Raw genomic sequence first — 15,532 nt, 5'->3', positions numbered from 1 at the left:
TGGCTCAGCTGGTAAAGAATCTGCCTGCAATGAGGGATACCTGGGTTTGATCCCTGGGTTGGGAAGATCCCCTGGAGAAGGGAAAGGCTACCAACTCCAGTATTCTGGCCTGGAGTGTTTTTATGCTGGGCTCTAAGCCCATGCCCTTCTCTACACACCCTGTGTTTTAATCCCACCCAAATAACCTAATTAAATGAATTGTCTTTCTTGCTGAGATATACTGAATAAACCTGGTCCTTGCTAGAAGCTGTATAAGAAAAGTTATGTGGCAGTACACTTTACCTGGCCAGATTATCAATGGCCTGTGTTTCCTGAAATATTATCAAACCAAACAGGAGCAAAAGGGGCCTTTGGGACACATGAGATCTCAGAGCAGAGTATGGTGATCTACATCTGCAGTTTATAAACTTTGTGTTTTTAGCAGGAGAATTCCTTTTGCGTGGGCAGTCTTACAAGGAGACCCACCAAGAACAGCCCTTCTTGGTGAGCTGGGAAGGAGGAGAGGGCCTTCCACACCCATGTCTCCAACCCAGTTCTTCCATAAAAGGACCAATTCTACAGTCTAAATGCAGCCCCTCCAAAAGGTCCAGTTTGCCCAGAGCCCCATGAGCACCGAATCCTGGAATACCTGAGAACCGGTACCTCATACTTTTTCTGATGGAAATCTTGCAGATATTGTCTTTTCTGACTTTGAATCCATGGTCACTTCAGCCTCAAAAAAAAAAAAAAAAGGCTGGGAGATTACATTTAATCCTGAGTAGCAGTGAGTTTTTCCTTATTTGGAACGCAAACTTTCTATATCAGTAATGACTACATTAAATTTCCTTCCCACATTGTTCAGTTCAGTCGCTCAGTCGTGTCCGACTCTTTGTGACCCCATGAACTGCAGCACGCCAGGCCTCCTGTCCTACATTGTAGAAAAATGAATGGTGGGCTCTGCTCTGCACCATCTGCAGAGCAAAACATAATCACTTTTAAATAAGAGTAGACACTCATTTCACACACAGGGCCTTGATTTGTGAAGCAAGCATTCTTCATTCAGACACAAAGTGCTGTCAGGAGAAGCTGGGAGGGAACGTGCCAAGCCAAGAACTCAGTACGGACAGTTTGATCCCTGACAGATGAGAAAAGTCTGGAGATACAACATCAGACTTGTCCAAACCTGATTCAGCACATGGTTTGTGCACCCAGTCAGCTAGCCTGTGGCCAGCAAAGAGAGGATCTCTCCTCTCTTTGTTCAGTAATGAGATGAAGCAGGGAATTCTCTCCCACGTGACCAAGAAGTTCCAAGGAGGAACATCAAAACATCTGTATATCCGTGGGTTCCACATTCTCAAATTCAACTAACCAATATCAAAAATATTAGGGGAAAGAATTCCGGGGAGCTTCAAAGAGCAAAACTTGAATTTGCCATGTGCTGGTAACTACATACCTAGCATTTACATTGCATCAGGTGTTATAAGTCATCTAGAGACGATTTTTAAAGTATACAGGAGGATACACGTGCTGCTGCTCCTGCTAAGTCGCTTCAGTCGTGTCTGACTCTGTGCAACCCCATAGATGGCAGCCCACCAGGCTCCCCCGTCCCTGGGATTCTCCAGGCAAGAACATTGGAGTGGGTTGCCATTTCGTCCTCCAGGGGATCTTTCTGACCCAGGAATGGAGCCCAGGTCTCCTGCATTGCAAGCGGATTCTTTACCATCTGAGCCATTAGGGAAGTCCCTATACTTTTAACCAATTCTTACTTCCCTTACCCTGACCCACAATGCCACCTTTTCCATGGCCTTTTAGGTGCTAGTCATGCATGATCCTCAGAGACCTCCCCATGGGTTGTCAATGGTTAAAAATATTCGGGGAAATATTGGCATCACCAAGTCAAGGATAAGCAACACAGATGATCCCCTTTGTGACCGTCTTCATCTCCCTAAGAAAGCTGTGGCCAGTTACCGCAGTTCAAACTGAAATTTCCTGAGATCAGGAATGAGCACACACACACAAACACAAGAAAACCTTTTGCCCCTTTCTGTCTTCCCTAGAGCTGGGCTGTGGGACGTTCCTTCCTCATGTTTGGTTGGCAGGACTGACAAATTCCTCTCTGTCCTTCTTCAGCGGAGCTCCCCCAGCTGGGAGACTTAGTCGTGACTGAGGCTGGCTGGGATGGCCTCAGACTCAACTGGACCGCAGCTGATCAGGCCTTTGAGCACTTTGTCATTCAGGCGCAGGAGGCCAACAGGGTGGAGGCGGCTCAGAACCTCACGGTGCCAGGGAACATGCGGGCTGTGGACATCCCGGGCCTGAAGGCCGCCACCCCTTACAGAGTCACCATCCACGGGGTGATCCGGGGCTATAGGACCCCAGTGCTCTCTGCTGAGGCCTCCACAGGTACCTTGTTCTCCCTGTCCAGGGTGATTTCTCTCCAAGAGATCGTGCGAGGAGTCAGCTTGCATCCATACCTAAGTCCTTCCCATGTGCCCATTAGCTGCTGAACTTGCATGCTCAGAGCCTGCCCGTGGGCTGTGCCTTGGTCCAGATGCCTTTGACATCTCAGGAATGTACGTGCAAATGTGGCCTTTTCTGACCTCTAACCTCTCCCAGACCTAACCTGTCTAGTCCTGTAACTGCACCTCTTTTGAATGACAGCTTTCCATTTCATGAGCCAGCTTGATGGTCTCCGTTCTCTTCCCTCGCGGTTGGATGAAACCAGAAGCCAACCTTCCCACGAGTGAGTTCTGGTGGAGCACATGTTATTTACTTTAGAGTCTTTTTGTTGCAAGTTGAAAATGGTGCTTTACTATTCCTAATCCCTCAAGGATATGGGCACCGTGGTTCTTGCATTTAAAAAGAAATGTTTTAATTTAAATGTTTCTCTAAAATGAACTGAGTGTAATAAAAGAACTGAATTACCCTCCTCCGAGCAGTTCTCTCAGATACTGAGTCATTGTTAGAACATACAATTAGCAAATAGCTAGACCAGAAAAGAAAAGAAAAAGATCACATAATTATGACTGGAGACTGTACCAAAGAAAAAGCCATTCATTAGCAGAAGTACACACAGCAGCGTTTGAAGCGATGAATGTCCCAGGCTACGAATGTCAAAGATCCGATGCCCTTTCTGTTCTTTTAATGAAGAGCCGCTCCCGGACTGTTGGCCTTTGGATGGCGCACTCTCCGCCCAGACCCAGGAGGGTGCATTTTAGTGTGCTCATCAGTCTGTGCCCATGACAGAGCATTCAGTGTTTCCCTGGACCTTGCTCAAGAGCACAGCCCCCCCCGGCCCTGGTTTGTGCCTCCATTGGTCTGAAGTTAAGCAGAGGCTGGTTAGTTTGATTTTGAATATGCCTTTCCCATTTTCCGATAATTATTGCAGCTTAAATTTTGTGTGAACTTTTATGTCCTAGTTGATTCTACTAAAAACATGGTTCTCCTTTTCAGCCTACACCATTTCAGTAACTCTTACTGATACAAACATACAGCACAGACAACTGATGCATGAATGGTGACCCTGAAATGCCTAAGAATTGGGGCTGAGGCTGCCCTGGATGGATCTGGGGCCCTTTTATCTAACATCCATAAACCATTCCCTCTCAGAAGGCAGAGACATCACCCACCACTTTTCATCTTTCCTGTAGATCTTGTGGTTTGGGTGTTCTTAGTATTTTTATGTTTTGTTTTTTGTTTTTTTATTTCTTTATAATGATACCAACATGCTTGCTTCAGATGAGTCGGTCTGTGGGGAGGAAGAACCATAATTCCATCTGGTCTGCATTTCATCAGATCTCTTGGGAAGGGAGAGCTTTCTCCTGCCCTGCTAGAGAGACAATACTAGCTTTGCAAACCCTGCTCCTGCCTGCCCTCTGCATGTTTTATTCCTGTTGCTCAGAAAAGCATTGAGACAAAATGTTACTTCTTGGCCGGACAGGACTGCCTGATGGCCTCATCCTGGCTCAGCTCTCTCCGTTGGCAAGGCGATACTAGCCTTCTTGGCCCCCGGAGAAGCAGTTAAGAAAGGACAAGCTATTTTAACAGAATCTGAGAACAGCTGGCCCTTGTCAGAAGTACGAAGAATCACACTGACAAATTGCCAATTCCCTTTAAGTCACAAAATCAGAAGCCTCAAGGTACCACCGTGGGAGGGGAATGGCATCAGAATTATTTAGTCATCATCTGAATAGATGGGAACTCCCTCAAAGCAGAGGATATCTGCCTGCTGGCGGGAAGCAAGTGCACATGGTCTCCTGAGTGCAATTTAAGAGGCTGAAAGCTGCCAGCACTCGTATCTTTTGACGGACGGCCAGCATCCCTGAGGTGCGGCTCCCAGAAGCACTGGGGCCTCAGCAGAGCAGTTCCTGCCGCCAACACTGAGCCTGTCTTCTCACTCAGGCCAGATCTCAGGCAGGCCCTGATCAGGTGTGGCAGCTCCAGAGCAGGCAAATCTACTTGCTATACCTTCCTTTTTACATTTTTCCTTTTAACAAATCCCCCTTTTCTCTCCTATTGGCACTGACTGGTAACATTGCTTCGTTGCTTCATTTTGCCCTGACCCTGCACTGGCAGATCTTTCTACTCAGCTATTAACAACTACAGTCTTAAAACCCAAGCCCGTGACTAATTCAGATTTATTTGTTTCTTCTCTCCTACCCCTCCTTTTTCAGCCAGAGAACCTGAACTTGGAAACTTAAGTGTTTCCGACATCACTTCTGAGAGTTTCAATCTCTCCTGGACCGCTACTGATGGTGCCTTCGAGACCTTTACCGTTGAAATTATTGATTCCAATAGGTTCCTGGAGACCATGGAATATAACGTCTCTGGTGCTGAACGAACAGCCCACATCTCAGGGCTCCGCCCTAGTAATGACTTTATTGTCTACCTCTCTGGACTCGCTCCCAGCATGCAGACCAAAACCATCAGTGCCACGGCCAGCACAGGTACACGCACATTCGCCCATTCCTAACGCCCTCTCTCCGGAGTCTTTTTTGCAGGATGAAGCCACTCCTTCACTCCCACGGAAGCCCAGGTCACAGGGCAGCAACTGTTCCCTGACACTAGCCTGGAGCACTGTTGACCATGCCTCTCTTCCAGCAGCAGCCCACATGGTGACTTTCCTACTTTATCACTGACCAAGCCATTTCCAGCATAATATATAGTGTGGCCCAGATTGCCAAGCTGAATCTGGAAAAAAGAATTCTCTTCCTCAGTAACAAAAAACCTCTGATGAGAGCTGTTCTTGACTTGGGAAGATGTCTATATTGGTCAAAGAGGTCTTAAAAAGTATATTGCATGTTATATGATGGCTTTTGTCTTCCCAGTGCCTTTGAGTTCCCCAAACCCCAATATTCCAATGATTGAATGAGGACTTGGGAATTGAATTGGGAAAGTGAGGACAGTCAGCAAAGGTTATTCATCAGAGGAGTGTAGGAGGAAGTCACGCTATTCAGACCACCCCAATTCCAAGGCTACCTCTAGAAGAAAAGACCAGAACATGCTGGCTTGCTCCCAGAACAGTGAATGGCAGATGGCAGAAACAGAGTAGGTGTGTTTATATATGGAACTTGGTTAACTGAAGAGTGACCTGCCCTCAGCAAGTCTGTGTTATCTGTGACATGCACACTATCAGAGATGCTCTCTGGCATGCAGCAAAAGACAATTTTACGTGAATTCAACAAGGAGAGCCTTGTCCATTTCAAAATAGCATTCTTAGCACATTTTTGGACAATGCCTTCTCCTGACAGATAAAATTAGATATCACAGACTGAAATTAAAAGTCATTTGTGGAGTAAACAGGAGATTCTCTTCTTCTCACAAAAATGTTCCCATATTCTAGGAGAATTCAAGAAAAGGATTAACATTGCAGTATCCAAACTCCCTCATTTTAAGTTGCCCGAGGCTGAGGGAGGGTCTGTCCTCATTCTGCATGAGACTACAAATTGTTATCAGCATGGACCGCGGGAAAAACAGTGAGCTAGCCAGCAGTACCTCATTCTCATCCCAACCAGATGAAAGTTCATCAAAACCTACAGAAATCAAACACATGTATTTCTTTCTCATGGCTCAAGTTGGTTTTCAAAAAAGGGCAAGTTCCTTTATCAGAGGGTAAAGGTTAAAACTTGATGGATTTAGTCTTACATGTTTTGATTTTGACCTAACAGAGTTTTACATTGACATGCTGTTTGTATTTTCTTTTTTTTTCTTCTCACTTTAGTAGCTGAGCCTCTCCTTAGCCACCTCACTGTCTCAAATGTGACTTCGGGCAGTGTGGCCATCTCATGGAAAGCTCAGGAGTCTGCCTTTGATAGCTTCCTTGTAGAAGTTAGGAATTCTGACCCCCTCCAGGAGACGGTGGTCCATTCTCTGCCTGCGGCGTCTCGCAGCTTTGTCATCACCAACCTCAAAGCTTCTTCTGATTACACTGCCCACCTCCACGGGCTGATTGGCAGGCAGCATGCTCAGACCCTGATGGTCCAAGCAACCACAGGTATTTCCCATGATGGGCTCTTCACTGTCTGGTGAACTTCCTCTGAAGAGGATTCCCCCCGAAATCACCTTCGACCCACTTTTCACCCTTCTATTCCTCTAGATCCTTCTCAAATTTGAGAGAACCACCCCGACTAGAACTTTAAAAGAAAATCTCTCACCCCAAATTAAGGAACTTCGGTGTCAACCTCTTTTTCCTAAATATCTGCTCACATCTGGCATTGTCTGTAGAGAGTTAACCTAACGTGCCTTGGTTGAATTTCTAAACCATCCTCTGATCTGCTCTTGAACATGATCATCTGCTTGTGGTCTTTCTAATCAGTTTTCCCATGTCTTGTTTAAAGGAGTGTGTGCATGCCCTTATTGATTCCTTGGTCACAGAGATCCACATTCTCTTTCTCTCCACCAAGCTTTTAAAAGTGGAGTTACTAGCATGCGGAGAAAAACACCCCAAAGCACACCCGAGACTCACAAGAGAGGACCCAGTGGTCTCATCTTGTTCTTGAGAACTTTTATTTGCTTGTGTTCCCTAGAGACTGCTCTTTTTGACACTGACTCTGTCAAGCATGCTTTGTCATCCACTGATATCTATAACAGAGTGGCAGAGTCTTCCTTTCATCTGTCATCTTATCCAAATCTTGGTGCATGCGGTAAACATTCGGAGTATGAGGTTTTTGGAAATGTTTGTTTTTCCCAGAAGGGGACAGCATGCCAAGAAGTTGTTTCAAAGGGTTAGACGTGGTAACAGAAAAACATCCCTAGCTTGCATGGAACGCTGACTGGACCCTCACTACCATTCTCTGAGTTTCTTCTTGCATCTCACTTTTCAGCTTGGTTGCATCCTTTGGGAGACAGTTAGAGGTTCAGCTGACCTTGAAAACCCAAGTCTTATTCTGCATGATTGTTAATGTGTCGGCATTGCCAGTTTCCGTCTGGTAGCATAGGAAGAGTCCTAACATTCATCCTTAATTCGGGAGATTCCTTCCACAGCAACATATAAGGAAAAAGCAGACAGAGATTCATCGGAGGATTTCACTTTTTCTGTGGTTGAGGTAATTTGCCAATGCTGTAGCTGAAGGCTGTAGCATCGTTAACTTCTCAATCTAATTGCTAAGTAGGAAATCCCATGACATTACTTCTGGCTACACTCTGCCTCTGAGCCAGATCCATTTGTCCTTTGAGACTTCATGGCTTCGAGTTACGCTCTGCAGTTGTCCACTTAAAGTTTATCCAAATGAGCCCCTTCTTTCCTCCAAATCCTGGAGCTACAGCAAAACAATATCTGAGTCCTTGGAAGAAAGAGTTTGCTTCTTCCCAACACTAAATGCTAATCCTAGTATCGCAATTATCCTGGACTGTCGCTTCTCTCTAAAATACGTCTGGGTTGAACTTATTTTAATGTCAGTATTATTTAATAAATGTGCATTTAGGTGGCCAGACCACATACGTCTCAGCTGAAACTAATACTGTAGTCCCCCTACATTAAAGACAAGCTGTTCTCATCACAGATCATCTAGATTTTAAGCGACAAGAGAAACTTAACCTTAGTGGAACAATCCATCTTTCCAAATTAACCAATAAGTGAATTTCATATCAGAAAACACAAAGTCCAACTTCAAGTTTTCCTTTAACTTTTACATATACCAGGGATTTTTGAGTAGAAGACAGCTTCACCTTTATAGTACTCAGAGTGAGATGTAGATTTTCTACATGGTGCATACATTTGGGTTTCTGAATACTACAAAGGATTTCTCTTGTGTGGATATTAACCTTTAATTTCTACAATCCAAACAGATCAAAGACTAAATCAGGAAATTCCAAAATAGCGTTTTCTAAGGCATGCTCAGTGGCACACCAGCAACTTGAGATGTTCAGAGACTATTCCTCAGATAGGGTATCCATTCATCAATAAGTTAATGAAATGCTCTGCTTAGTCACTCAGTCGTGTCTGACTCTGCGACCTCATGGACTGTAGCCTGCCAGGCTCTGTCCATGAGGATTCTCCAGGCAAGAATACTGGAGTGGACTGCCATGCCCTCCTCCAGGGGATCTTTCCCACCTAGGGATCAAACTCAGGTCTCCCGCATTTCAGGTGGATTCTTTACCATCTGAGCCACCAGGGTAGCACTATGAAATGCTGGGCTAAATGAAATTAAGTAGGTTTCTTTACAGAACCGGCATTCCTTTAAAATGCTAGTATACTTCAAGAATCTCTAGGGTGAGATATATTATTCAATATAATGTGAAGCTATCTTGTCTTGGAACATCTCACAGAGCTAGTGTCCCATCACAAACCTTAGAAGATGTACTCTTAATACATCTTTACAATAATTCTATCTACTGCTATAATGGCTTCTTGACTTTTCTTTATACATGACCAGCAAATGGTCGCGTCTCTACTTAAAAAAAAAAAAAGGCAAATCCACACCTGTAGAGAAACTGGTATATTTCCTAGCTTTATGACCGATGCAGGTATGGACAAAGCTTGATTCGCTACCTTTCAGCAAATATTTGGAGGGATTGATACTTTCATGTTCCATGGCTACATGCTGGAGAAATCGTCTGCTCCCTCTAATAATGTGTCTCTCTTTCTCTCTGCCCCTGTTCCTTTCCCCCTAGAGCCAGAGCCACAGTTGGGCACACTAGTCCTTAGCAATATCACTCCTGACAGCTTCAACGTGTCATGGACCACTCAAGCTGGGCCTTTTGCAAAGATTGTTATCAATGTCAGCGATTCTCACTCGCTGCACGAGCCCCAGCAGTTCACAGTCTCAGGAGACGCACAGCACGCTCACGTCACGGGCTTGGTGGCGAACACTGGCTATGACGTTAGTGTGGCAGGGACCACCTGGGCTGGGGGCTCCAGCAGGCCCCTCACTGCCTTTGTCGTGACAGGTACTCTTTCAAAGGCTCTGGTTTTGTTCGGAATTCTAAACTGGGGAAGGGAGGAAAGGGGATAGGCGTTCTAAAGGGAAATTCAACCCCCAGTATAGTCTTGATTCCATATGTGAACTTCTACATGAAAACAGAGCAAGTGCTATTTCCAAGAGAGACCCTTCACAGCCACTCTTAGGAAATGAAGATGGTAGACTCAACAGTCGTATAAAGCTTCCAAGGAATTCTGTGCCCAGTTTTATAGGCTGTCTGATTCACAATTTGGAGATTCTGGCTGGAGAGTGAGTTTTAAGTTGGTAATGGCCCAAGGCAGGAATTTTGCCCATAAATCATGCTAGGTAAAGCAGCCCATAAACTACCTGCCCCAGAAATAAAATGATTTACTTTTTCTTCCATAAAGGGGTTACTTTTTAAAATTGACATCTACAACAGATTAAGGAAGGTTCAACCTTAGAGCAGACAAATCCCAGTTTTAATTACACCCGATCTATTTATTGAACTCGACTTCTTCTCTTTGAATTACATAAAGAAATGGTTTTCTATTCCCTTTCCTGAAATTATCCTCAATCAATGGCAAAGGCTGAAAGGGGTGTCAATTTACCAAATCTCTAACCTGCAAAGCCTCAGAAAACATTTAGAAGTCTCTTGCTTTCCACTAATGATCATTTTTAGGAGACCAACTTTGCTGGCTGATTTTCACATGAAACCAGGCGTCTCTTGAGGTCCAAATTGCTATAAATTGCTATTTATTGACATAAATAAGATATATCAATAAGATCAGCTAAGTATTTAATTGGAGGCAGCATAGGTTTCCTAAAAGAGTGAGAATCTTGAGATCAGGCCTATGTGGTTTCTAATTCTCTCCCACATCTTTTTAACTACATGACCTTGACCAGCTCTTAACTTCTCTGAAACCCCACTCTCACATGTATGAAAATAGAATACTAACAGGCACCTCTGACAGTTTCAGGATTTAATGGATATGGTGAAATGTAACTGCCTGGCATCCACGCGGCATTTTACAGATGCTGAGTCCTTTCCTCTGTCTCCCAACAGTATGAGAAAAGTAGGTTCTTAAAGATAAGCAGCAACAACAATACAATAAATAAATAAAAGCAACAGCCTAGATAGAAACAATAGATCTGGCAGTCATGACTTTTCCTATTATTTTTAAGAGAACACTACGTTTTTTTTTTTACTGTAAGATCAAAGAGAGGTAATGTTTTCTGTACAGTTGTCTAATGTGAATTCAACTGTCCTGTCTTCAAATGCAGAACATGGTCATTCCTTAGTGGGGCAGGGCAAGGAACAGACAGACAGATGACTGAGAACTTCACCGCCCCGGAGGGAAAGTATGCCCTGATGCAGATCCTCAGGCCCTTACTTGCAGCTTCTTGCAGGGTCTCCCACAGAACAGAGAGAAGAAAAAGGGGCTGGGAGAGCTGGTTTAGGGAATCCTGGATCCAGTTACAATATTGTCTCAGCTAATCCTGGATGTGAAAAGACTCTGCAGTTTAAAAGAAGCATATTTTTAAAAGAAATTAAAAAAAAACCCTGAACACGAGGGACTGTAAATAGCAAGCCCTTGATGGACTAATTAGCCTGAATGCCCTCCTGTTCACTGGAATTCTCTGCTTTGATGGCCTGGAAGTTCACAGAGGCCAGTTATCAGAGAAAGGCGCCACGTATCCAAACAAAGTTCTGCAGCAGAATTTGAGACCCTTGTCTTGCAGACAAAGGAGCCTGTCAGCGCAGTGTATGTGATTTCATCTTTGCCTTTGATAGAGTTATGATTTAGAGTAGATCTTCATTTGTTTTGTTTTTTTTTTAAAGCCTCAAGACAAACACCACGCAGTTCAAAATAAGTACAGGAAATCCAAGCTGTGACAAAACTTAATCTCTGCTTAAGGGGTGAGGGCATTCATTCACTTGTTCATTCAGTCACCACACATGTCTTTTTAAAACGTTTTCCTTTACATTCCACGTATTAGACTCTGGGCATTAGTATAAGGTCATTTATCTCTTTGAATGTTTCCATTTAGCTTCGGTGAAATAACAGGCTCTAAACTAGATGTGGCTAAAGCACCCTTGGCCATGGAATTCCCACCCCCCGTACACGCTCTGATAAAAATAAACACACGCGCTCTTGCTGTGTTTTGTTTTACTGGAGGGAAGGCCCTGGGCCTTCTCCAGCGCCCCTGCTCATGCCGCAGGTCTTGCCAGCACCAATGGGGTTGACTAATTAGACTTTGGCTTAGGGTATGGAAAAAACACTGAACCTGGCGTCAGATGACCTAGGCTGGATCTCAGCTCAGCCACCTAGTGGATATGTCGCTCACTGAGTCGTCTAGTCGTGCCCAGCTCTTTGTGACCCCATGAACCGTACCCTTCCAGGCTTCTCTGTCCATGGGATTCTCCAGGCAAGAGCACTGGAGTGTGTTGCCAGGCCCTCCTCCAGGGGATCTTCCTGACCCAGGGATTGAATTCATGACTTTTACGTGTCCTGCATCGGCAGGCGGGTTCTTTACCACTACACCACCTGGGAAGTCCCTTTACTACTGGGTCATGGAGAAATCCCTGACCTCTCTGCTTACTGTGTTGTCATAGGTGCGAAGAGAGGATAGTAATATCTACTTACAGTGTCATTATGAGGGTTCAATAGGATAATGGATGTGAAGCCTTGTCAGTTGAGAATTATTAACAGAAGTCCAGTTGATACAAGCTCACTCCTGTGGGGAATTCCAATGTGGAAAAAGACCCTTTGGTACCTATGGGATAAGAGGACCAGAGACACATGTTTGGTGACTGAACGAACAAATAATGACAGAATTTACTGAAGATCCTACCTTTATCCAGGAAAACAAAATTAACAAATCTTAGTATATGCCATAATCATAATTGGTTAAATTTGGACACACAAGAAAATCTTACCTCATCCCTTTATCTCAGCTGGTGAGGATATACATCACTAACTGGCCTGGTCAACTTAATGCTAAATAAGATCTAGCAGTGGAATAAAAACATATAAAATACACTAAAAAGGGAGTATGTTTTAAAAATAAATAAGCTGATTTTCTTCAAGACCATAAGTTAGTGGGAAATAGACAAAGGAGTCCAAACCCATTACAAGATATTCAGTTTTCTTGGGAAAAATCCATGGCCTTTGGAGTCAGACCCAGCTAGAGCCTTGTGCTGTCACATACTAGCCCTGCGACTTTGGCCAAGTCAGTCAACTTCTTCTGAAGCTCGGCTTTCTTACCTGTATCGTGGGAATGACGTCCATCTCAGAGACTTGTTAAGAGATCTACACAAGACGATGGCACCTGGCAACTGATAAGCTCTTACCAAAAATGCATTTTCTGAGCACATTAACACGTTTGATGATTGATTGTGCATCTCATCAGTTTTTGTGGAGACTTGTGCTGTCCTGGCAGAGTCAGCGCCGCTAACCTGAGTTCTTTTCACCCCTCCCTTCTTTCAGAGGCCCTGCCCCTTCTGGAAAACCTAACCATTTCCGACATTAATCCCTACGGGTTCACAGTTTCCTGGATGGCATCGGAGAATGCCTTTGACAGCTTCCTAGTCACGGTGGTGGATTCTGGGAAGCTGCTGGACCCCCAGGAATTCACCCTTTCAGGAACCCAGAGGAAGCTGGAGCTCAGAGGCCTTATAACTGGCATTGGCTATGAGGTCATGGTCTCTGGCTTCACCCAAGGGCGCCAAACCAAGCCCTTGAGGGCTGAGATTATTACAGGTATTTTGGCTCAAGTGAGCCATTTTCTCCTCTTCCCAGTTCCCTCCATGTAATCCATCTATGAGACCGCCATGGTTTTAACACTCTTGTCCATGTTTCCTACTTAATCCATAGATGTGGCCTAGTCTTTGTGTCTCCACCCCCACCCCCAGCACTGTCTCTCGTCTCACGTCTCTAACGAGTGCTCCTTTCCTCCCACTCCAGAAACGAGAAGGTCGAAATGTCTCCACTAGGTGTCCCGAATCCTTTGACCGCATCTTGTCTGTAGCTCTTGTGTGTTACCCTCCTCTGTGTTCATCCGGCTGGTCCCCAGCTACGTTTCAGCCTTCTCAAGAGAAATATACCAAGGAGTATATTTCAAAAACTTATTTACTGCATTTGTCATCTCAAAGCCTCAACTGTGGTCTTGCCAAACTTGCCAGGTGGGCTTGTCATTGGAAAACCAACTGTGAACTTATACTGGTAAACACTAATATCATTGAGATTCTTCAACACAGACTAAATCCATCATTTTCAGCACACTCATAATTCCTAGAGAAATATAGCATGAACAACTTTAACAGTCAAAAATCTGTGTTTCCCAAAGTCTTTCTAGAGGGAACTAACTCCATATTCAGAGGTCCTACTTAATAAAGAAGTTCCATGTTCAAATAAATTTCTGAAACACTGAGTTACAGATCCTTGACCACAAAGCTCTAGAGAACATTGTAAAGTGCATGCTTCTCTCCAAGAGGGGCTTACCCAGGAAATTTTCCCACATTTATTTGACAATGAATGATGATCAAACAGGTACAGTTTGCTCTGAGTGTACTTTGGGAAACTCAGGTCTAAATCTACCTTGACACTGAGTTTTGTCTAGTTAAGCCAATCCAAGATCACAACTTTGGGTCTAAAGTATGTAGTACAAGAGGTTCCAAGTCTTGGTTCTACCATCTGAACACTTACTGAATGGTTAACAAAAAGCAAGCCAGTCAAGAGTAGGAGCCTCCTTTAGTATAGCAGCTCCAAGAAAAAGAGCATAACATTTATAATGTTTTAAAAGCCAAATGCTCAAGATCAAGGGAAATATAATCAGCCGTATCATCATGGGCAGCTCTACAGATCGTTAATGCTGGTTTATTTGTCTTTGCAAAAAGAAAAGAAGAAGGTCTCGCAGACATGGGCGTTCAGCCACTGGCAGACAGAGAGCAAATGTAAACAAGTTACTGGCTTTGAAATTGTTTAATAATGCAGGGAAGGGGTCTTTGCTGAGTCCAGATGTGGATTTACAGAATTGCTTTTAGACAAAACTCACACATGTAAGCACCCACTTGACTTGTACTGAATGTATCAACTCTCTTTCTCCTCTCCTCAACCTACTGGACATGTCCATGTTGAATCATTTTATTTTCGGTATCTCAGGACACTTCTCACTCTGAGAGCCGGGACACGGCTGCATATCAATACCCCCACCAGAGAGACTATGGCACAGGCTGCTGAGTGATCTTCTCTCTCCTCCTTCCACCATTCTCTTCCCTTCTAGAAGCCGAGCCGGAAGTTGACAACCTTCTGGTTTCAGATGCCACCCCAGATGGGTTCCGTCTGTCCTGGACAGCTGATGAAGGAGTCTTCGACAGTTTTGTTCTCAAAATCAGAGATACCAAAAAGCAGTCCGAGCCACTGGAGATAACCCTCCTTGCCCCCGAACGAACCAGGGACATTACAGGTCTCAGAGAGGCCACTGAATATGAAATTGAGCTCTATGGAATAAGCAGTGGAAGGCGATCCCAGCCAGTCACTGCCATAGCAACAACAGGTACCATATATAAATGGGAGAGACTAGAGAAAAGTTCTCTGTTCCTCTTCTCACAGGGCTGGGAAATTATTAGAGATTTGCATGCAGACAAGCTTGGGTTTGAATCATGACTCTTGATTATAGACTGGATGATTGTGATTGTGATCATGGCTAAGTGTTTATGCAAAAAGAGCATGATGCCACTTACCTAATAGTGTTGTGAGGATTGAATGAGATGATTCATGGAAAGCCCATAGGGAGGGCCTGGCACATAGCAAGGGCTGAGCTAATGAGAGCAAGTAACATTTTCGTTATTGTCATTAAGATAATCATTACAATCATTGCTTTTTCTTCAAATTCCAAAGATCCTTCTTTCTGCCTGTTATGTTTTATCCAGAGATATACTTCCGTGTTCTTTGGTCAAATGTTCAAGCTATGCAGGGTATAATGGAGAAGTGGTACCTCTACCTCTAAAGATTAATACTTCTAAAATTCTACATGTGAATAGTCAGTACCTTGATCAAGAAGGAAAAAAGAAGAGGTTAGCAGGTTTGGCGGGCTCACACATTTTATTTATACTCACAGCAACTCTAAAAAGCACTAGAGGCAGAAATGAAGATTCTATTCAATGTGAGTTC

At 44.2% G+C, this 15,532-nt stretch overlaps 1 protein-coding gene across 14 annotated transcripts in view; it reads left to right on the top strand.

Moving 5' to 3' along the window:
* Positions 1 to 15,532, top strand: part of TNC (tenascin C) — a 102,481-nt gene that overhangs the window by 57,715 nt on the left and 29,234 nt on the right. For 2 of the 14 annotated variants that reach the window (XM_070795352.1, XM_070795355.1), the window contains 6 exons: positions 2,110 to 2,382; positions 4,653 to 4,925; positions 6,200 to 6,472; positions 9,091 to 9,366; positions 12,848 to 13,120; positions 14,643 to 14,915. In XM_070795352.1, the coding sequence (XP_070651453.1) occupies positions 2,110 to 2,382; positions 4,653 to 4,925; positions 6,200 to 6,472; positions 9,091 to 9,366; positions 12,848 to 13,120; positions 14,643 to 14,915 (1,641 nt within the window). The remainder of the gene's footprint in view (positions 1 to 2,109; positions 2,383 to 4,652; positions 4,926 to 6,199; positions 6,473 to 9,090; positions 9,367 to 12,847; positions 13,121 to 14,642; positions 14,916 to 15,532) is intronic. The other 12 variants (XM_070795357.1, XM_070795360.1, XM_070795359.1 and 9 more) reach the window with 9 other exon arrangements.

This window comes from Bos indicus, chromosome 8 (assembly GCF_029378745.1).
Source record: "Bos indicus isolate NIAB-ARS_2022 breed Sahiwal x Tharparkar chromosome 8, NIAB-ARS_B.indTharparkar_mat_pri_1.0, whole genome shotgun sequence".
Lineage (NCBI taxonomy): Eukaryota > Metazoa > Chordata > Mammalia > Artiodactyla > Bovidae > Bos > Bos indicus.
This window is presented reverse-complemented; position numbering and strand designations above follow the sequence as displayed.